Source organism: Talpa occidentalis, unplaced genomic scaffold (genome assembly GCF_014898055.3).
Source record: "Talpa occidentalis isolate TD23 unplaced genomic scaffold, MPIMG_talOcc4v2.1 talOcc4.15, whole genome shotgun sequence".
In the NCBI taxonomy this organism is placed as follows: Eukaryota; Metazoa; Chordata; class Mammalia; order Eulipotyphla; family Talpidae; genus Talpa; species Talpa occidentalis.
The window spans coordinates 40,220,574-40,242,750 of NW_023601543.1; the positions used below are offsets into that span (position 1 = coordinate 40,220,574).

Consider the following 22,177-nt stretch of genomic DNA (forward strand, 5'->3'; position numbering starts at 1 on the left):
TGTGTCTTTTTATTGAAGAGTTTAGTCCATTTACATTTAGAGTTAATATTGATATGTTACTATCTGTATTTGCCATTGTGTTTGTCTTTCCTTTGATTTTATTTATTTATTCTTTTAATAACTTTTTTTTTTTTTGGTCTTCTTTCGTTGTTATTCATCCCTCTGAGGTTCTGGCTTTAGGATTCCTTGTAGTATTTTTTGGAGTGGGGGTTTAGTCGTAATGAAATTCCGGAGTTTCTCTTTGTCTGGGAAGGTCCATATTCTTTCTTCAAAGAGGAAGGAGAGCTTTGCGGGATAGAGTATTCTTGGTTGGCATCTGTTTTCTTGGAGTCTGTTGACTATGTCCCTCCACTCTCTCCTTGCCCGTAGTGTTTCTTCAGAGAAGTCTGATGTCAGCCTGATTGGTTTTCCTTTGAATGTTATCTGTCTCTTCCCTCTTGTCAGCTTCATTATTTTTTCCTTGACCTGGATTCTTGGGAGCTTTACTATTATGTGTCTTGCTGTGTTTTTCCTTTCGTCGTGGAAGTTTGGTGTTCTTCTTGCTTCTTGTATATCAATTTTCAGCTCCTTCTTCGCATTTGGGAAGTTCTCTTCAATTATCTCCTGGAATATTTTCTCTGTTCCTACATCTCTCTCCTCTCCTTCTGGTATTCCTATAACTCTTATATTTCCTTTCCTCATGGAGTCAGATAGTTCCCGAAGTCTTTCTTCGTTCTTTTTCCTTCGTACTTCTCTTTCCTTTTCTGTTTTTGTTCTTTTTATTTCTGTGTCTTCAAGAGTACTTATTCGTTCTTCCATTTCATCTATTCTGCTTTCATTGCTTTTCCCAGAGTTCTTTAGTTCCTCCATTAATTCTTTGATCTCTTGCATTTCTTTTACTTCCCTCTTTAGGGACTCAATTTCATTCTTCTGACCATTGTTTTCCCTTTTTAGGGACTCAATTTCATTCTTCTGACCATTGTTTTCCCTCTTTAGGGACTCAATTTCCTTCTTCTGATCATTGTTTTCCTTTATGACTTCTGCCACTTTTTTAATCAGGGCAATTTTAAATTCTCTTTCTGGAAGGCTCAGAAGTTCTTCCATGTTACTGTCGTTGCAATCTGGAGGGTGGTTTTCTTTTTGTGGTGTGCTTCTTTCCTGAGGCGTTGTTAGGTTGCGTGTGGTTCTTCTACTCCCTACTGTCTGTTTTCTAATTTGTCGTATGCATTGGGACACTGTGTTGCTCGGACTGGCCGTCATCTTGGGTGAACTTCTCCGCTCCCCTCTGGCTCCTCCAGGAACCATCTCTGGCTTCTGGGGGGCTTTCTTCTGGTTTCAGGAAGTCTTTACTGAAGATATGTCCCTTTTCTAAACTGGCGAAGCGGGACGCAGTCCCTGTACATCCGGTCTCAGGCACACACTTCTGTGTGCCCGGTCTGCCCAGGACGTGGGTGCCTGCTCCCTCTGTGGGCTCCGACTGCTGGTTGGAAGGGGCCTGGCGTGGGCTAACTTCCCAGCTGGCCACTGGGTCCTCCAGAAGCCTTCTGCCCTTTTCAAGAAGTCTTAAGAAATTTCCCTGCTCTATGGGGTGTTAGTGACTTTTTTTCTGGTCGCTAGGTGGCGCCAGAGATCTCTCCTATTGTCCTTGAGGGGCTGTTTTTCAACCCCCCCACCCCCGTGAGACAGGGAACAGAGAGCGAGAATGGTAGGGTAAACCTCCACGGCTTTGGGGTGCTGTGTCTGCCTTGTGCCCCACCGTCGTGGAGAACCCACACCCAGAATTTCGTGCCCCGGGTCTCAGTTCAAAGCCCTCAGGTCCAGGACGCGGGCTGTAGCCCAGTTCAGTGGCGCGGGAATGGCGTCTTTTGCACCCCGCTCCCGTGCCTGGGCGCCTGGTTCCTGCTTACTCAGGGAGGGACTTTCACCCCCGTGAGGGCCTCCGCGTGTCTCCCCGCAAGCCTAGGTCGCAGGCATGGGGACCTGGGCAGCTGGGATCCTGGTCCGCGTTTGCTTTTCAAGCGCGCCAAGCCCGCAGCTTTTCCGTGCAAGCTTACCGGCAGCCCGGGCTGTGTGCGTGTCTCCCGGGGTCTTTGTTCTTCTCTAATGGCGCCCGGAGCCGTTCGCTCACGGCCGCGGCGGATCCTGCAGGGTTCTCCACAGCTCCCGTTCACGGGGTGTGGTGGCTGCAATAGTTCCTTTCCACTCCCAGTCCCGCTTGCTGCGTCGTTTGTTCTTGTTGGCCGTTTTGGTTTGTTGTTTTCCTCCTCTCTGGTGGTTGGAGAGTGCTGCCTCTGTGGGCGGGGGAGGGGAGCAGCGTTCTGCGCTTTCCTCCCTTCTGGTCCTCTTTTATGGCAACTTTCTTCTTCGGGCAGTTTGCTGGTGTCACCCGTTTATCTTCCGTGTCCCACTTCTCACTGGGACCTGCCGCTTTTCCTCCCTATTAACTTTTTTTAATGGGAGATCTTACTCGCAGCGTCTCCTCGCTGCCATGTTGCTCCGCCCCTCCCGAAATTTGTCCATATCTTAAAGGCTATCAAATTAATTTGGACAGAATCATTTATAGTAGTCTGTTATGATGCTTTGTATTTCTATGTTATCTGTAAGGTTTCTCTCTTTCATTTGTGATCCCTTTTATTAATGTTTTCTATTATTTCCATCCTTCCAGTAACATTGGGTCTTAGTTGTTTCTCTTTTTCATGTTGCTTTAGGTGCAGGATTAGATTGTTATTGTGTTTTTTTTTTTAAGATTTATTTATTTATTTATACAATAACCAGGGTACAGGCCAGATTCACAGGAGGGTGAGAGGATTCACCAGAGACAGAGTGGGGAACAGAACAGGCAGACTGACGAAATACACTGGTGAGGGGAGCAGCCGGCGCGACAGGAGAGGTCTGACGCACCATATGGGACCCTCGCTGGCTGGCCGGAATTGAACTTGCGCTGCAGAGTCTGTGGACAGCTTCACAGCGCGGTGCTCAACTGCCTGAGCCACCAGGGGAGGCCATATTTCTTGCTTCTTAATATGGGCCTGTATTGTAATTATCTTCCCCCTGAAGACTGCTTTTGTTGTTTCCCAGAGATTCTGGTAGTTTGTTTCATCATTTTCATTTGTCTCAATGCATTTGTTAATTTGAGCTTTGATTTCCTCTTTAATACAATAACTTTTAAATAGCATGTTGTTTTGGCTCCATGTATTCATATGTTTTTCTGTTTTTGTCTGAGAATTGATTTCTAACTTTATGTGAGAATACTATGTGTAAATTCTATCTTTATAGCGTTATTGACATTTTACTTGTGTTCCAAGATATGGTCTATTCTTACAGATGTTCCTTGCAAACTTGAAAAAAAAAATGTGCACAAAGTGGTTTTTGAAAGGACTGTTCTATATATGTCAGTTATAACTATTTAGTCTAGCTGCTCACATAAGGCTATTGTTTCCTTATTAATTCATCATCTAATTGATCTGTCCATTCTTGTAAGTGGGTTATTAAAATCACCTAAAATTATTGTGTTATCAATAACTCTCAAGTTCTGTTATTAGCTGTCCTGTGCATCTCCATGTTCCATCATTCAGTTCATATATATTTGAGTTTATTTTTTCTTGTTCTATTACACCCTTAATTATAATATAATGTCCATTTCTGTCTCTTATTACTTTGTTAATTGGAAGCTTATTTTATCAGATATAAGTGTAGTTATTACTGAGTTTATTTGTCATTTGCTTAAAGTCTTCCAGTCTAAGTATGTGCTTGTCTTTGTTGGTAAGGGGAGTTTCTTATATACATTAGAAAGTTAGACTTTGTTTTTAAATCCATTTCATCACTCTGTATCTTTAGACTGGTGAGTTCAGTCTGTTTACATTTAAGGAGATTATTATTGAAGCATAACTGCTGTTTGTCATTTTGTTATTTTTTTTTGAGTTTTTTTATTTGTCTTTTTTAATAGTTTTTGAGGGCTTTCTGTTATCTTTTGTTTAAATTCCATTTCTGTTTTCTTATGTGTTACTTCTATTAATTTTCATTGGTGGGTTCTACTAGCATTAGTAAATGGTGAACTATTTCTATCACCCATTGGATGGTCTAGCTTCTACCCCATTCTGATGGGTCATATTTTTACTCTCTTTGTCTTCCTCCATGTTAAGTGGTTTAGGTGTCTGTTGCCTCAGTATTTGTTATTCTGTTGTGTTATAATAACCCTTTTACAATTTCTTTCATATGAGGTATCATATTGATAAATTCTTCTAATTTCATTTGTGCTTTACAGTGAAGTTTCATAATCCTATGTCTTGCATGTTAATCTTTTTTTTTAAAGATTTATTTATTTATGCATCTAAGAACTGGGGTAGAGGTCACAGGCTTGGGGGGTGGGAGGATCCACCAGAGAGAGAGTGGGGAACAGAACAGGCAGATTGCCTGAAATACACTGCTGGTGAGTCAGGAGAGGTCTGCTGTGTCATGTGGGTTGCTACCTGGTTGGGGATCGAACTCGAGCTGCAGTGGCCCTCGACTGATTCATAGGCTGTGTCTTAACCCCTTGCGACACCAGGGAGGCCCTTGCATGTTAATCTTGCTGGGTAAAGGATACTTGGCTAGAATTCTTTTTAAGTATTTTATTTTTTTTTAATTATTTTCTATTTTTTTTTACATCATTGTTCATTTTTAAACAATATTTGCTTCCCCTCATCCCCTCAGGTGTTGTCCCCATAGAATTTCCTTCACCAATGCACCCTTGCACCATCACCTCATTCCCCTGTGTTCCTCCCTTCCTCCCTCTGATCCTGCCTCCTCCCCTGTAGTAGGTATCTGATTTATAATTGTCTGTTTTTGCTTTGTTGTGTTTTGCACTGTTATTTTTTTACACTAATGTCTTATTTGGTTCCCCTATATTCCTGCTATAAGTGAAACCATCCGATTTTTTTTTTTCTTTTTCCCCCCTGGCTTATTTCACTGAGCATAATTCCTTCTAGCTCCATCCATGTTGCTGCGAATGGCATGAGTTTATCTTTTTGATTGCTGAATAATATTCCACTGTATATGTATACCACATCTTCTTGATCCAGTCATCTATTTTTGGGCATCTGGGTTGTTTCCAGGTTTTACATATTGTAAATAGTGTTGCAATAAACATAGGGGTACAGGTGTTCTTTTGAATCAATGTTTTTGTGTCCTTTGGGTAGATCCCTAGTAGTGGAATTGTCAGGTCATATGGTAGATCCATTTTTAGTAGACTGAGGAACCTCCAGACAGCTTTCCATAGTGGTTTGCAGTCCCACCAGCAATGTAGGAGAGTTCCTTTGTCACCACATCCTCACCAACATTTGTTGTTGCTCTTTTTTTTTTAATTTTTTTTTGATATGTGCCATTCTTACTGGTGTAAGGTGGTATCTCAATGTGGTTTTGATTTGCATTTACCTGATGATAAGGGATGTTGAACATTTTTTCATATGCCTGTTGGCCATTTGCATTTCCTCTTTAGAGAAATGTCTTTTAGGTTCTTCTGCCCATTTCTTGACTGGATTGTTCATTTTGTGTTTGTTGAGTCCTCTGAGTTCTTTGTATATCTTTGTGATCAGTCCCTTATCAGTTGACTGGGGTGCAAAGATTTTTTCACAGTCAGTGGGTTGTCTCTTTGTTTTGGTTAATGTCTCTTTCGCTGTGAAGAAATATTCCAGTTTGATGTAATCCCGGGTGTTTATCTTTTCCTTGACTTTCTTTGCTTTGTGTGATGAGTCTTTAAAGATGTTAACTGATGTATATCTTGTGTGTTTTACGTATATTTTCTTCTATGTATTTTATGGTTTCAGGTCTTATATCCAGTTCTTTTATCCATTTTAAGTTGATTTTTGTGCACAGTGAGTGATAGTGGTCTAGTTTCATTTTTTTGCATGTGGTGGTCCAGTTTTCCCAACTCCGTTTATTGATAAGTACTTTAAATAAATCCCGGGCCTCCCCTGGTGGCGCAGCAGTTGAACACTGGGTTGCGAAGCTGCCCGCAGCCTCTGCAGCGCCGGTTTGATCCCTGGCTGCTCCACGGCCACCGGAGGAGGGTCCTGCATGGTGCGCAGACCTCTCCTGCCGCCTGCTGCTCCCCTCAGCAGTGTACGTTGGTCCTTCTGCCTGCTGTGCTCCTCACTCTGGTTCTGGTGAATTCTCTCACCCTCCCGCACTTCTGACTGTACCCAGTGCTTGTATAAATAAATAAATAAATAAATAAAAATAAATAAATCTTATATATATATGTATATATATATCCCAATCCCTTGGTGCTTATAATTTTCCTACCTAAATATCTGCTAACGTTTGTTTGGTGTTCACATTTAGGTTACCTCTTTTTTTTCTCCTGAAGTTTTTGATATTCTGTGCTTGTCATTAGTTTTCAACAGCTTTATTATAGTGTGTCTTGTTATGAATTGGTCTTGTACTATTTTTGGTTGGACTCACTGGACCTCTTAGATAGCAATATCTAGTTCATTTCCCAGATTGAGATTATTTTCACTAGCTATTTCTTTAAATAAATTGTCTGGATTTTTCTTTTTCTTCTCTGGGACCCCCATTATGTGGGAATTATGTTCTATTTGTGTGTTCTTCAAAATTGTGTTTTTCATCTCATTAATTCTCTCCATTGTTTCTTTTTGTCTGCTCTTGGGGCCCTCATCTGTATTTTTGAATTGGCTAGTATTTATTTATTTATTTATTTATTTTTAAAGATATTTATTTATACAAGCACTGGGTACAGTGAGAAGCGCGGGAGGGTGAAAGAATTCACTAGAATCAGAGTGGAGACCAGAACAGGCAGATTGATGAAGTACACTGCTGAGGGGAGCAGCGGGGGGCAGGAGAGGTCTGTGCGCCATGTGGGACCTTCACCTGGTGGCCAGGGATCGAACCGGTGCTGCAGAGGCTGCAGGCAGCTTCGCAACCCAGTGCTCAACCGCTGTGCCACTGGGGAGGCCCTGGCTAGTATTTCTTAACTTCATTATTTCTAATCGAAAGTGCCTCATATTTTACTTCATTATATATATATATTTTTTCTTTTTACATTCTAAAAACATTGTTAAGCAGTTACCTTGAAGTCCTGTCATCTTTTGTAGTTCTGATGGGTTAGGGCACCTCTAAGGTTTTTATTTGTTCAGCATTTGTAGTGTGTTCTTTTGTCTTCTAATTTTACATTCTTTATGGGATGTAATAGGAATAGATTTTCAGATTGTCCTCTTTGCACTTATTACAGTAATCTGAGGACTGGCACTGGCAGTGTAGAAGAGGACTAGGGTAGTAGGGCACCAAAGGATCACCTTCAGTAAGTTTAAGAATTTCAAGTTTCTATAGTATTTTGGGTGTTAGAACTGTGTGGTGAGTGTCCTTGGCTATGCCCTTCTCAAGACCAGGTCCTCAGCCTTAGTGTCTCTTATAGTGTCTTGTCTACTTCCTCTTTAGGCTATTTTAAATTGCTAGATGCCACACTTGGCATGGATTGCAGTTGGTATGAGGTCATGGACTAGGGGTTGTTTTCTTTCCCAGGACAGAGACTTATCCTGTCATGTTTGCTCATATTGTTGACAGGAGCTTAAACTCTATATAGTTTGTTGAAGTGGTTTTGTTTTGTTTTAGCTCTGGAATTGGGGGTTGGCAACTGTTTGAATTAGTTCATCCCAGGCATTGAGCAGGAGAGTCTATGAGATGCTCTGACCCGGTTCTTTGGGCTTATTCATGTTCTGGCTATTCCATATAAGAGCCTAAGATCCATTTTTGTATTTTGAGGATCCTCCACTCTGCTTTCCATACTGGCTAGACCAGTTTGCAATCCCATAGCAGTGTAAATGGTTTCCTTTTTCTCCATCTTAGCCAGCATTTGTTGTTGCCTTTTTTTTTTTCAATATGGGCCATTCTCACTGGTGTGAGGTGGTATCTTACTGTGGTTTTGATTTGCAATTCCCTGATTCTAAGTGATGTTGAAGATTTTTTCATGTCCTTGTTAGCCATTTGTATTTCTTCTTTGGAGAAGTGTCTTTTTAGCTCTTCCCATTTTTTGACTGTGTGGTTTTCTTATTTTTTCTTAACTTGTGTAGTAGACTTATTGTAGAATTTTGACATCAGTCCCTTATCAGTTGTATGGCGTACAAATATTTTCTCCCATTCAGTGGGGTTTCTCTTCGTTTTGGTTACCTTCTCTTTTGCTGTACAGATGCTTTTTAGTTTGATATAGTTCCAGCTGTTTATCTTGTCCTTCATTTTCTTTGCATTTAGAAATGAGTCCTCTTAAATGTTTCTAAGAGCATTTTGCCTATGTTTTCTTCTATATGTTTTATGTTTCCAGTAATTTCACCCTTGGAATTTACCCAAGGACACAAAAATACTAATTTGAAAAGAAACCTGCACTCCTATGTTATTGCAGCACTATTTACAATAACTAAGATATTGAAATCAACTAAATACTCCAGAACAGATGACTGGATCAGGAAGATGTGGTATATATACACAATGGAATACTACTCAGTGATCAGAAAAGATATACTATTTGCAGCAACATGGATGAAGCTGTAAGGGATTATGTGGGTGAAATAAGTCAGAAGGAAAAAGAAAAATATTGAATGGTTTCACTTATAGTTGGGATATAGGGAAACTTAACAAAGGGTCAGGAAAAAGACAAAACTTGCAGGCAGACCATAGATCTGAGGCATACAGCAGGGGAGGGTGAGGGAGAGGGGTCAAAGGTGGGAGGAAAGAACATAAGGGACTATGGTGATAGTTCACTAGTGCTGTGGTGATTAGAATATTATGGAGACTACATCTGATGGGGGAAATCTAATAGTGTACAAAAATGAAAAACAATGTAAGATAAAAGATTTAATCAATTAATTAATTTTTAAAAAGAGCCTCAGGGGGCTCCCTGGTGGCGCAGGTGGTTGAGCGTCGCGCTGTGAAGCTGTTCCCAGCCTCTGCAGTGTGAGTTCAATCCCGGCCATCCTGCAAGAATCCCCAATGGCGAAGCAGACCTCTCCTGTCTCGCCCACTGCTCCCCTCAGCAGTGTATTTGGTCATTCTGCCTTTTCTGTTCCCTGCTCTGTCTCTGGTGAATCCTCTCACCTTCCTGGGCATCTGGCCTGTACCCCAACACTTGTATAAATAAAAAATAAAAAAATCTTAAAAAAAAGAGCCTTAGGCTCAAGCCAGCAATCTGAGGTCTGTGGCCCCAGCTGTATGTGGCTCTTCAAACAGCTGCCTCCTCCCTTTTGTGATTTATATTGCCCTGTTATCACTATACATAAAGTTTCTACTGTTTTCTGCCAGACTGTTGCTCCTGCTGTGTGCTGTGGTGGTGTAGTGGTGTATTTTTTTCCTGAAGAGTTTTTGGCTTTGTTTTACTGCAATTTATTTGTGGGTATCTGAAGGGTGTGAACCCAGAATCTTCACTCTGCTACCACCTCATTGGACTCCAGATTATCCACTTTAGGGCTAATTATTTCTTTTGGTTATTGCTACTGAATGTACAATATTTTTAAAGAGGTTGTTAACTTCTTCATTGTTTTCTCTATCTAGTAATGAATGAAAGATATCTTCATATGTTTTGGAAGCAAGCAAAATGTAGTAACCTTCAGTTATATTTATATAATCTCTTTTTGCAAAAAAATGGAATGGCGATGTATAAACTACTTGATTTATTGTACTGGCTTTGGGGAATTGGAAAACCTACAATTTAGGATTAGTTTAGTAACTGCTTTAACCATATATAAAAACTGGTGAATCTGCTCTAGAATGAATTTTTCTTAATTGTTTAAAGATTCAAAGTTATATTTAGTAGAAAAGATAAACAAACGTGAAACAATTTTGTTCTCCTTAGTATTTTACTTTTTTTTTCTTGCAAAAAACAGATAAATGGAAATGCTGCACAGTTTGGTGAAGTATATGAATTGAAAGAGGATATTGGTGTTGGCTCCTATTCTGTTTGCAAGAGATGCATACATACAGCTACCCACATGGAATTTGCAGTGAAGGTATTTTCTCTGTCTAACTTTTTTTTTTTGTCTTATATATGTAAGTTAATTGCACATTGAGACATTTAAGTAGAGCAAGTGGATATAGCAGAGCTAATATGATCTGAAAGAGCTCTTGAGATTTAATATTTTCAGTTTGAATTTCTTTTCAAGACTATTTCAGAGGGATGGTGTTTTTCATGAATGTCCTGTTTTCAAACAATTTTATTTTAGTGTAGTATGTTAAAATCGAGCAGTTGTGACACTTGCTATCACATTTGGATCACATAAAATGTTAAGGAGAGTACTGTATTTTAAATTAATTTTCAGTTATAGGAAATTTTTAAATGTTAAAATAATATGACAGTTACCACTCTTGAATTTTAAATATTTGCTTAAAAATATAACCAAATTGCAAATAGTCCATTTATTTTGAGATTACAAAATCATAATTTGTTTTCCTCTGAGATTTTTCTTATCTTACTTCTTAGATCATTGACAAAAGTAAGAGAGATCCCTCAGAAGAAATTGAAATTTTGATGCGTTATGGACAACATCCCAATATTATTTCTCTAAAGGATGTAGGTATTTAAACATCTCTGTATCAACTAACCTAGTTATGACTTAGCTATATTTTTTATTGAAACTTTTTCTGTTCATGGTAAATTTACTTTTAAGCCACAAAATCTCAAGACTCCTAAATTTGTCACTTTTTTTTCCCATTATGATTCTACTCCTACCTTTTTTATAACTTCTAAAAGGAACTATGATTGTTGGTAAATGCAGGTTTCCTGAAGTCTTGAGTATATATTGGCTGGCTAACTAGTTAACATTATAACCAGAAGCATTTATTTATTTATTTTAAAGATTTATTTATTTATACAAGAACTGGGGTACAGGCCGGAGGCATGGGAGAGTGAGAGAATTCACCAGAGACAGAGCAGGGAGCAGAACAGGCAGACAGACCAAAAACACTGCTGAGGGGAGCAGCAGGCAAGACAGGAGAGGTCTGCCACGCAATCTGGGTGTCTCCCTGGCCGGCTGGGAATCAAACCCGCGCTGCAGAGGCTGTAAACAGCTTCACAGCACTGCACTCAACCCACTGTGCCACACGGGAGGTCCCTAACCAGAAGCATTTATTATTCTTTAATGCTATAAACAATAGAAGATAAAGGAGATTGGGAATTGCCAGATTCTGTAAAATTTTACTTTCTCAATTGTATGCTAATTGGCTATAGCATTATGGATTACTCCTTGAATGAAATAGCATTAATCTGTAGTTTTTTAAAATGAACATATAAGTCATGTTAATAAATATTACAGAATGTTGACATTTCATGTGAGAAAATAATGATCTTTTCTCTATAGAGAAGAATATTAATCCTCAGCATGATAATTTTATTTCTGATAATATATGCATTTTGATTTAAATCTTTAAACAGTACTCTGTGTGTATCTCTGAGTAAAAGAGTATAAATATTTTTATTTTTTATATTTAGTTTTTTTAATGAAGTACTTTGTAATATTTTTAAAGTATCGAATTTCTCCCCTCAGTTGTGGTCACTGTAGCTCTCCCACCACCAAAGTACCCATAATCCTCTAACATAATCCATTGTGCTCTCTTCATCCCACCACAGTAGTGTTTTGTTTTGTTTAAGATTAATTTACCGTCAGTGGGAGAACTGTGGTAACACACCTGAGGGGAGAAATTATTTACAGTCCAAAATTAACAATGATGTAAGAGAAAGGTGCTTCATTTAAAAATAAATTAATCTGAAATACACATTTTTATTTATTCTTCTTAATATAGTATTTGTTTTTTTTCAACTTTTTTTAAAGATTGATTTATTTATGCATACAAGAGCTGGGGTACAGGCCAGAGATGGCGGGGCGGGGGAGAGGATTCACCAGAGACAGACTGGGGAACAGAACAGGCAGACTGACTGAAATACACTGCTGAGGGGAGCAGCGGGCAAGTCAGGAGAGGTCTGCTGTGCCATGTCGGTTGCTCCCTGGCTGGGTGGGGAATGAACTCAAGCTGCAGAGGCTGCAGATTGCTCATAGTGCGGTGCTTAACTCCGTGCACCACCGGGGAGGCCCTTAATATAGTATTTGAAGTCAACAAATACTTGAGTATCATGTCAGGCAGTGAACTGTGTGGAGGATATTTGTCTGTGACATTGAAAATATCCATTATATGGGGCTTTCCTGGTGGCGCAGTGGTTGAGTGCTGGGTTTCGAAGCTGCCCGCGGCCTCTGCGGCGCCGGTTCAATCCCCAGCTGCTCCCCGGCCACCGGAGGAGGGTCCCACATGGCGTGCAAACCTCTCCTGACGCCTGCTGCTCCCCTCAGCAGTGTACTTTGGTCCTTCTGCCTGCTCTGCTCCCCACTCTGGCTCTGGTGAATTCTCTCACCCTCCCGCGCTTCTGACTGTACCCAGTGTATGTATAAATAAAACAAACAAACAAACAAATAAATAAATAAATCAAACATGCCTCTATAAAAAAAAAGGAAAATATCCATTTTTTTCTTCAAATGTTATTGATTTGCTCATCACTTATATAACTATAATTTTGGGAGTAGAGTTTCACACCTAGATATATCCATATTCTTTATTCCTCCTCCAGCAAAGCTCCAGTGTCAATATTCTATTCCCCTCTCCCTTTCCCCAAACTTTGTGGTAGGTATCCAGTATATTTTCACAGAGTCTCAGAATTATTTTTGCTGTGCTTTGTTTGAAGGGTATTAAAATACATAATTGCAGCCAGAAGGAAACTTACTTTTAGGGAAGAAAAATGGCTATCATATAGTACAAAATGAGATAGATGCCAATTGAAAGCATAGAATCCTATTTTTCCATTTATATCCTTTCATGAATTATAATGCAAAACTTCCCAGAAGTTAAAATTTTATGTTTACATAATCTCACAGGATGTGTAGGAAGTTGTTTACCCGGTTCATTCTTCAGTACAGCCTGTACTGCATTAACAATAAAGGAGTACTTAAAGCAATGGAAAGTTTAATGCAGGAATATAGGAGAGGAATCAAAGGTGACCAGTATTACAAGTCATAATGAATCAATACTTATAGTGATGTTCACAGACACAGGGAAGTTAATTTGAAGGGAACATAACAAAACTGACTTTGGGTTGATGATTAATACTGTGGAATTAATGTCTTTTTTAACACTAGAGGTTCACTGGAAAAATGAAGTAAATATAATTTAAATATTTCATAACTGTAATAAATTATAAATAATAATAAATAATAAATTATAAATAATAATGTGTTTAAATATGTATTCCTTTTTTAGGTTTATGATGATGGTAGATATGTTTACCTTGTTACGGATTTAATGAAAGGAGGAGAGCTACTTGACCGTATTCTGAAACAAAAATGTTTCACAGAACGGGAAGCAAGTGATGTACTGTTTGTAATAACTAAGACAGTTGACTATCTTCATTGTCAAGGAGTAAGTTTTAGTTATATTTGTCCCTTAATTCTGTGACATATACCTTCATAAAATTATATATAAATGATGCCACCTACAATGAATTACTTTTTGTATCCTCATGTATTTTATAGAGAACATCCAAATAAATCTCAATATAGGGAAGGCTATAGATATAACTATTTAGTTAACACTGTTTTTATTCTCTTCTTTATATGTTGGCACTGATGTAATAGCATATTAGTTACATGCCATTTATATTTCAAAAGGCCTGTATTGATTTTGGGGCTCCCTCCTTTAATCCTGGGTTAATAACTCAGCACAGCAAGGTCATTACAGGCTTTGAATTGACAACTGAGAGTATTAAATTACTGACCTGTTATATAAGAGTTCTGGGGTACTCTTAAGTAAGATAAAGGGGTTACAGCTAATGAAGTGCAAGCCCAGCAGTGTTACTTCTTAACAATATTATTTTTAAATCCTCTGTTTCCAAAAGCCTATTCTGGGACAAGGAACGGTCCCATGCCAGAGAAATTAGATTAGTACTGCAACAAAGTCTTCTTTAAATATTTTTTCAGGCTTTTATTTTGTTGTGGAAATTTTGTTGTTTGAAAAGAAAGGGATACAACATTACTGTCACCACGTTTTTTTCTTAAAAAAAAAAAACAAACAGTTTTTTTCCTTTCAAAATCGTGGGAGGTCCACTGCAGACCACATCAGAACAGTATAGGAATTATCAATACTATTTTATTTATTCTTGCCCCCTACCTTAGCCCCCCACCCCTACCCAATTTTTTTATTTTCTGGATATTTGTCCCCATCACCATTGATTATACCCTTCTCACCCTTACAGCTTGACCCACCCTTCCTCTTAAGCTCAGAAACCTTTGCTTTTTAGTGTCTGCTAGTTTTTATAAGTATTTAGCTTTATTTGAAGCATCTGCTATATAAACGTCCAATATTTGTCTTTGTCATTATGAGTTATTTTACTACACATAATTCCCTCAAATTACTTTCATTTTGCTTTAAATGCCAATATTTTTGTTTCCTTAAAGATAAATAATTTTCTGTTGTGTGTATATATCACATTTTCTTAAGCCAGTCATATATCAGTGGAGATTTAGATTGTGTTCATGTCCTAGTCACTATAAATAATGCTGGAGTAAACATTTTCAGCATATAACTTATTGAATTGATGGTTTCATATTCTTTGCATAGATTCCCCCAAATGGGATTGATGTGCCATCATATTTCCATTTTTAGACTTTTAAAGTAAATCCAGATTTCTTTCCACTATGGCTGCACCAGTTTACATTTCTGACAATATGATAGGGTTCAACTTCCTTTGCATTCTCTATAGCAAATGTTATTGGCAGACTTCTTTTTAATATGTGCGGTTCTCACAGGTGTGAGATGAAATCTTATTGTGATTTTTAACTTGCATCTACCTTATTAAATGTGATGATAAACATTTTCCTATATATCGAATGGACTATTGACTATTCTTTTTGGCAAACTGTTCAGATCTACTATCCATTTATTAATTGGGCTTTTTTTAATTGTTAATTTGAAGATGATTTTTGTGTACATCAGTTATTTATCCCTTGTCTGTAGTGCAATGCATGAATATTTTCTCCCAGTCAGTATAATGTCCTACATTTTCTTTTACTGTGTAAAAGTTTTTTTTTTTTTTTTTATGGAAGTATTTTCCATTGTTTATTTTTGTTTTTATTTCCCTTGTCATAGGGGTGTATCTCCAAATATCATCTTTATCACTGATGTCATGAATGTATTGCCATTGTTTTCTTCTATGTTTGTTGTTGCATTTTCTATGTAAGTTTTTAATCCATTTAGAATTTATTTTTAAATATTTTATTGAGTTATATTGGTTTCATCATTTCCATTATAGAACTGTAGGATCCCCCATCCCCACCTCAGAATTTATTTTGTATTTGGAGTAAGAGAATGATCCAAGTTGACTTTTATATGTGGCCATCTAGTTTAACTAGCACCACTTGCTAAAAATACTTTATCTTTTGTATGGTGGTAGCTCCTTGATCACTAATATATGTGTGCATTTATTTCTGAACTTTTGATTCTGTTCCATTGATTCATGTGATCTCTTTTTCTTCCAATATCAAGTTGTTTTAATTACTGTTGCTTTATAATATAGCTGAAGGACAGGTAATATGGTTCCTCAATTTATTTTTCTCAGGATTCCTTTAGATATTCGACATGTTTTAAAGTTTCATGTAAATGTTAATATTTTTGTTCTATTTCTGTGAAGAATATTATTGGAATTATTAAATCTATATGTTGCTTTTAGTAGAATAGTCATTTTGACTATATTGATACTTGTTTCCATGTATATTGTATACCTTCTTTACTTTGTTGGTTAGGTTTATTCCTAACTCTTTAATTCTTTTCAATGCCATTGTGAATTGAACTATTTTCTTTATTTCTCTTTCTTCTTGTTCATTATGTGAGTATAAAATGAAACATATTTTTGCATATTGATTTTGTAACTTCCCTATTTGCTGTATTCATTTACTGTTTCTAATAGCTTTTTGGTGGAGTCTTTAGTGTTTTCTATATTTTATAACATCTAGCCTGCAAATGATAGTTTCACTTTATATTTTCCAGTCTGGCTTCCACTTATTTCCTATTGTTATCTGGTTGTTCTAGCTAAAATCTCTAATATTGAGTTAAACAGAAATGGTTAGAGTGGGAGTTGTTGTTTAGTTCCTGATCTTAAAGGGAAAAAAAATCTCAGTTTTCACTATTAATATTACGTTGATTGTAGGTTTGTGATGCATGTCCTTTATTATGGTGAGGTAGGTTTCTTATATTCATGTGTAGTTCAGAACTTTTAATATTAATGTATGCTGAATCTTAATAAAGCTTCCTCTGATATCTGTTGATATTATATTTATTTTTCTTTTGTTGATTTGTGTTACAAAGATTGGTTTATGTACGTTACACTATCCTTACATCTGTGGAATGAATTCCACTTGATTACAATGTGTAATCATTCTAGCATTGCTGAATTAGATTTGTTAGTATTTTGTGGAAGATTTCTCCATTAATATTCGTGAGGGGCAGTATCCTTTTCTTGTGCAGTTTTTGTCTGATTTTGGTATTAAAATAATGTTGGTATAATAAAATGTGTTAGAGAGCATTTGCTCTTCAGTTTTTACAAATCAAGATGGGCATAAGTTCTTAGTTAAATGTTTGGTAGAATTCACTTTTACAGCTACCTTGCCTTGAACTTTAATTTTTGGAGACATTACATTTTTGATTATTGTTTCGATTTCCACACCGTGATTGTTTTTTTCAGTACTCCTGTTTTTCCTGATTTAGTCTTGTAAACTATATTCTTTTATGATCCTTTGAATTTCTATGCCATCTATGGTAATTTCTGCTCTTTCCTTTCTAATTGTTTATTGTTTTCTCTCTTCTTTGTTAAATTAAGTGTTGATCAATTTTGTTTGTATTCTTGAATAAACAATTCTTAGTTTCATTTGTCTTTTGTATGGTCTTTATAATTTCACTATACTGTATTTCCACCATTATTTTTATTTACCTCCTTTTACTAATGTTGGGTTTTGTTTGGTTCTCTTTCACAAATTGCTCAAACTGTAATAAGTTGTTTAGTTGGGATTTTCTTGCTTTTTTATCTGTGAATATATGGCAGTTTTCTTCCCTGTGAAGACAGTTTTTGATGCATCCCATGTGTTTTCATATTTTCTTTACTTCATTTGTATTAAGGCATTTTTTTTATTTTAATTACCTCCCTAAACCACGGTATTAAGCGACATGTTGTTTTGTCTCCAGAGTTTTCATGTTTAATAGTTGGTTTTTAACTTTATGGCATTATGGTCAAAAAAAGTACTTAGTATGAGTTCTGTCTTTCTAAATGTATTGACAATTGAATTGTGTTACATCTTACTGTCCATAAATATATTCTTTGTGCACTTGAAAGTAATGTGTCTTCTGATGTTTCTGGGTGAAATATTTTACAGATACCTGCTAAACCTATTGGGTCTAGCTTTTCATTTAAGGCTGCAATTTCTGTATTTATTTTCCATCTTATTGATCAGCCCATAGTTGTTAAGTTGGGTATTAAAATCTCTTAGTTTTATTGTGTAGTTATCAATATCTCTGTAGAGTTCTACTAAAAATTGTCTTAATGTATCTTGATGCTCCTTCATTTGATGCATATATATTTGTTCATTTTATTTCTTCTTGATATATTAGGCCATTAATCATAATGTAATAGACACTTCTATTTCTTATTACCATTTTATTTTGGAAATTTATTTTAGCTAATATAAATATAGCTGTTCCTGACCTTTTTTTGCTTGCCATTTGCTTATAGGATTGTTTTCCAGCCATTCAGTCTGTGCTTATCTTTGGTGGATAAATGAGTTTCTCGTAAACATCAAAAGGTTGGACATTTTTTTTTTTCAAATAAACTTAGCCACTCTATGCCTTTTAATTGTCAAACTCAAGAAATTTGTGTTTTAGGTGATTACTGAAATTTAAGTGCTTATTACCATTTTCTTATTTGCTCAGTTTAAGTTTCTTAGTTTGTCCATTTATTTTTTAATTATATTATTTTTATTGCAGCAATGTTTGTTTATACCCCTATACATGAGTTCCGTATATACATTTACAGCCTTTCCAGAGATATGTTACAAAACTATGCCCATCAAAAAAGCACTCACAATCCTCCACTGCAGTCCACTGGGCCACATTTTCCTGTTTGCTTCCCACACCCACTCTACCCCCTGGAAGCTTCAATTAGTCATATTTTGGGGGCATGTCATACCTTTTTTAAATAGCTGAATAGTATTCAATTGTGTGTATATACATCTTTATTGTCACTCATTGCCATTGGGCACTTAGGTTGTATCCTACCTTGTATATAGTACTGCAGTGAACATAAGAGTACATATATCCCTTCAAATTAGTGTTTTTGGTAGCTACCTAGGAATGGAATTGCTGGATTATGTTGTGATCTATTTTTAATGCTTTGAGAAACTTTCATACTTTTTCAGAGAAGCTGGACCAGTCTCCAGTACCATCTCCAGTCAATGAGGGTTCCTTCTTCTCCACACCCTCACTAACACTTGCTGTTTCTAGATTTTGATATGGTACATTCTCTCATATTTGAGGTGGTATCTTTTTGTAGTTTGATTTGAATTTTCCTCTTGATAAATGATGAGTGTTTTTCATGTGCTCTCTGGGCTTCTGTATGTCTTAACTGGAGAAGAGAGTCTATTTAGCTCCTTTGCCACTTTTTCATTTCTTTGTTTTGTTTCTGTTGAGTTGGATGAGTTCTTTGTAGATCTTGGATATCAACCCTTTGTCTCATATATTGTGTGCAAATACTTCTAACATTCAGTAGGGTGTCTTTTTTTTTTAGAAGTGGGGTACAGGCCAGAATCAAGGGGATTTGAGAGATTCACCAGAGAGTGGGGAGCAGAACAGGCAGATATGCCAAAATACACTGCTGAGGGAAGTAGGAAGTGAGACAGGAAAGGTCTGCTGCACCATGTGAGTTGCTCTCTGGCGGGCCAGGGATCGAACTCCTGCCACAAAGCTGTGGACAGCTTCATAGCGCTGCACTCAACCGCCTGCACCACCAGGGAGGCCTGGGTGTCTTTTCTTTCTTTTTTTTTTTCAAGATTTATTTATTGGGCCTCCCCGGTGGCGCAGCGGTTGAGCGCTGGGTTGCGAAGCTGCCCGCGGCCTCTGCGGCGCCGGTTCGATCCCCGGCTGCTCCCCGGCCACCGGAGGAGGATCCCACATGGTGCGCAGACCTCTCTTGCCGCCCGCTGCTCCCCTCAGCAGTGTACTTCAGCCCTTCTGCCTGCTCTGCTCCCCGCTCTGGCTCTGGTGAGTTCTCTCACCCTCCCGCGCTTCTGACTGTACCCAGTGCATGTATAAACAAGACAAACAAATATAATAAATAAATAAATAAAAAACATGCCTCTATAAAAAAAAAAAAAAAAGATTTATTTATTTATAGAAGAATCGGAGTACAGGCCAGATGCGCAGGAGGGTGAGAGGATTCACAGAGACAGAGTGGGGAACAAAACAGGCAGACTGATGAAATACACTGCTGAGGGGAGCAGTGGGCGCAACAGGAGAGATCTTACACACCATGTGGGACCCTCACCGGCCGGCCAGGATCAAACCAGGGCTGCAGAGGCTGCGGACAGCTTCACGCTCGGCGCTCAACTACCTGTGCCACCAGGGAGGCCCCCGGGTGTCTTTTTTTTTTTTTAATGATAGTTTCTTTTGCTGTGCAGAAGCTTCTTTAGTTTAATACATCAAACTTTTTGTTTATTTTTGCATTTGTTTTGCTTGATTGGAGCCTAGTCTCGAAAGACATCACTGAAGCCATTGTTATGGAATGCTTTGTCTAAGTTTTCTTCTGTATATTTTATGGTTTCATGTCTTACATCCAAGTTTTTAATCCATTTTGAGTTAATTGGGGTAATGATCATGTTTAATTCTTTTATATGTGTCTTTTCAGGTATCTACACCTTTGTTTAAGAGTTTCATTTATCCATTGTATACACGTTGTTTTATTTTCACAGCTGTTCATATAAGATTAGACTTATTTCTGAGTTCCCAATTACATTTGTCTATGCATCTCTTTTTGTACAAATGCCATACTGTTTTGATTTGATAACTTTGTGTTATAGTTTGAAGTCTGGGATCTATACATCTATAGTCCTGTGATTTAAAAATAATTATCTATTTTTTAAATTGTGATTCTATTAGGATTATCCACTTTAGTTATTGTAATCCATAGGGTACCTACCACAAACTCATAGAGTCTATCACCAACTGCATTGTGTTTTCTTCTTTCTTTGTTCCTTCTCCTCCTCCATACTTTTTCCCTTTTGGAAAGTATCTTTCACTTCTTTAGTCAGTTTTCAAGGGTTATCTTTTAAGGTTGTCTTTCTCTGGTTCTTAGTTTTGTTTCTCTATATACCACATATTAGTGACAGCATCAGGGATTTGTCTTTTCTCCTTTTGTCTTGTATCACTTAGCATTATCTCTTCCAACTCCTTCATACTGCTGCAAAAGGCATGATTTTATCTTGTTTGGCTTGCTGAATACTAATCTATTGTGTATATGTACCAATTCTTGCTGATCTACTCATCGTGTTTTGGGCACATAAATGGTTTCCATATAGTTATGGAGCTAGTACAGGCTTCCTTTCTAATTAGTATTTTTTTTAATAAATTTTATTGTTATATTCCCCATACAATTGCAGCCCCCCCATTCTGACCCCAATCCCTCCCCTCCCGCCCCCGCCCCCCTAAAAAGTGTCTCTGGTTCGTAGTTTTTTTGCTGATTTTGATTTTCACTTTCTTATAGTTATTCATTTTCCTGGTCCCTTATTTAAGTTTTCTAGATTCCTGCTATGAGTGAGACCATCCGGTATTTTCTTTTTCTTTTTGGCTTATTTCGCTGAGCATGATCCCTTCCAGCGCCATCCATGTTGCTGCAAATTGCATGTGTTTATCTTTTTTGAATGCTGAGTAATATTCCATGGTATATATGTACCACATCTTCTTGATCCAGTCATCTATTTTTGGGCATTTGGGTTGTTTCCAAAGCTTAGCTATTGTAAACAGTGCTGCTATAAACATAGGGGTGCAGGTGTTCTTTGGAATTGATGTTTTTGTGTCCTTTGGGTAAATTCCTAGGAGTGAATTGCTGATCCTATGGAAGCTCTATGTTTAGTAGGTCCAGAAATCTCCACACAGCTTTCCACAGTGGTTGGACCAGTTTGCACTCCCACCAACAGTGCAGAAGAGTTCCTTTTTCTCCACACCCTCGCCAACATTTGTTGTTGCTAGTTTTTTTAATATGTGCCATTCTCACTGGTGTAAGATGGTATCTCATGGTAGTTTTGATTTGCATTTCCCTGATGACAAGTGATGTTGAACATTTTTTCATTTGCCTGTTGGCCATTTGCATTTCCTCTTCTGAGAAGTTTCTTTTTAGGTCTTCTGCCCATTTTTTGACTGGATTATTTTCTTTGTTGTTGTTGAGTCTCATCAGCTCTTTGCAGATTTTTGTGATCAGTCCTTTATCATTAGTGTTGGGTGCAAAAATGTTCTCCCAGTTGGTGGGGTTTCTCTTTGTTTTTGTTATTGTCTCTTTTGCTGTGCAGAAGCTCTTTAATTTGATGTAGTCCCATCTATTTATCTTCGCCTTCACTATCACTGCTTTGGGTGATGTGTCTGTAAAGATGTCTTTGATGTGCAAATCATGTAGTGTTTCGCCTATATTTCCTTCTATATATTTTATGGTTTCAGGTCTTATGTCTAGTTCTTTAATCCATTTTGAGTTGATTTTTGTGTATGGTGTGAGGTAGTGGTCAAGCTTCATACTTTTGCATGTAGCGACCCAGTTTTCCCAGCACCATTTATTGAACAAACTTTCTTTGCTCCAATGCATAGTCTTTGCTCCTTTGTCAAAGATTAGTTGAACATAAATCTGTGGGTGTATTTCTGGATTTTCTATTCGATTCCATTGGTCTGTATGTCTGTTCTTGTTCCAATACCATGCAGTTTTGATGATTATGGCTTTGTAGTAGAGTTTGAAGTCTGGGAGTGTGATGCCTCCATTCCCTTCTTTTTTTTTCAGGAGAGCTTTGGCTATTCGGGGTTTTTTGTGATTCCATATGAATTTCATCAATAATTGTTCTATTTCTTTGAAGAATGACATTGAAATTTTGATTGGAAT

At 37.5% G+C, this 22,177-nt stretch overlaps 1 protein-coding gene across 3 annotated transcripts in view; it reads left to right on the forward strand.

Moving 5' to 3' along the window:
• Nucleotides 1-22,177, forward strand: part of RPS6KA6 (ribosomal protein S6 kinase A6) — a 189,932-nt gene that overhangs the window by 86,505 nt on the left and 81,250 nt on the right. For all 3 annotated transcript variants that reach the window (XM_037512225.2, XM_054695658.1, XM_037512226.2), the window contains 3 exons: nucleotides 9,849-9,971; nucleotides 10,442-10,531; nucleotides 13,264-13,422. In XM_037512225.2, coding sequence (XP_037368122.1) covers nucleotides 9,849-9,971; nucleotides 10,442-10,531; nucleotides 13,264-13,422 — 372 coding nt within the window. The remainder of the gene's footprint in view (nucleotides 1-9,848; nucleotides 9,972-10,441; nucleotides 10,532-13,263; nucleotides 13,423-22,177) is intronic.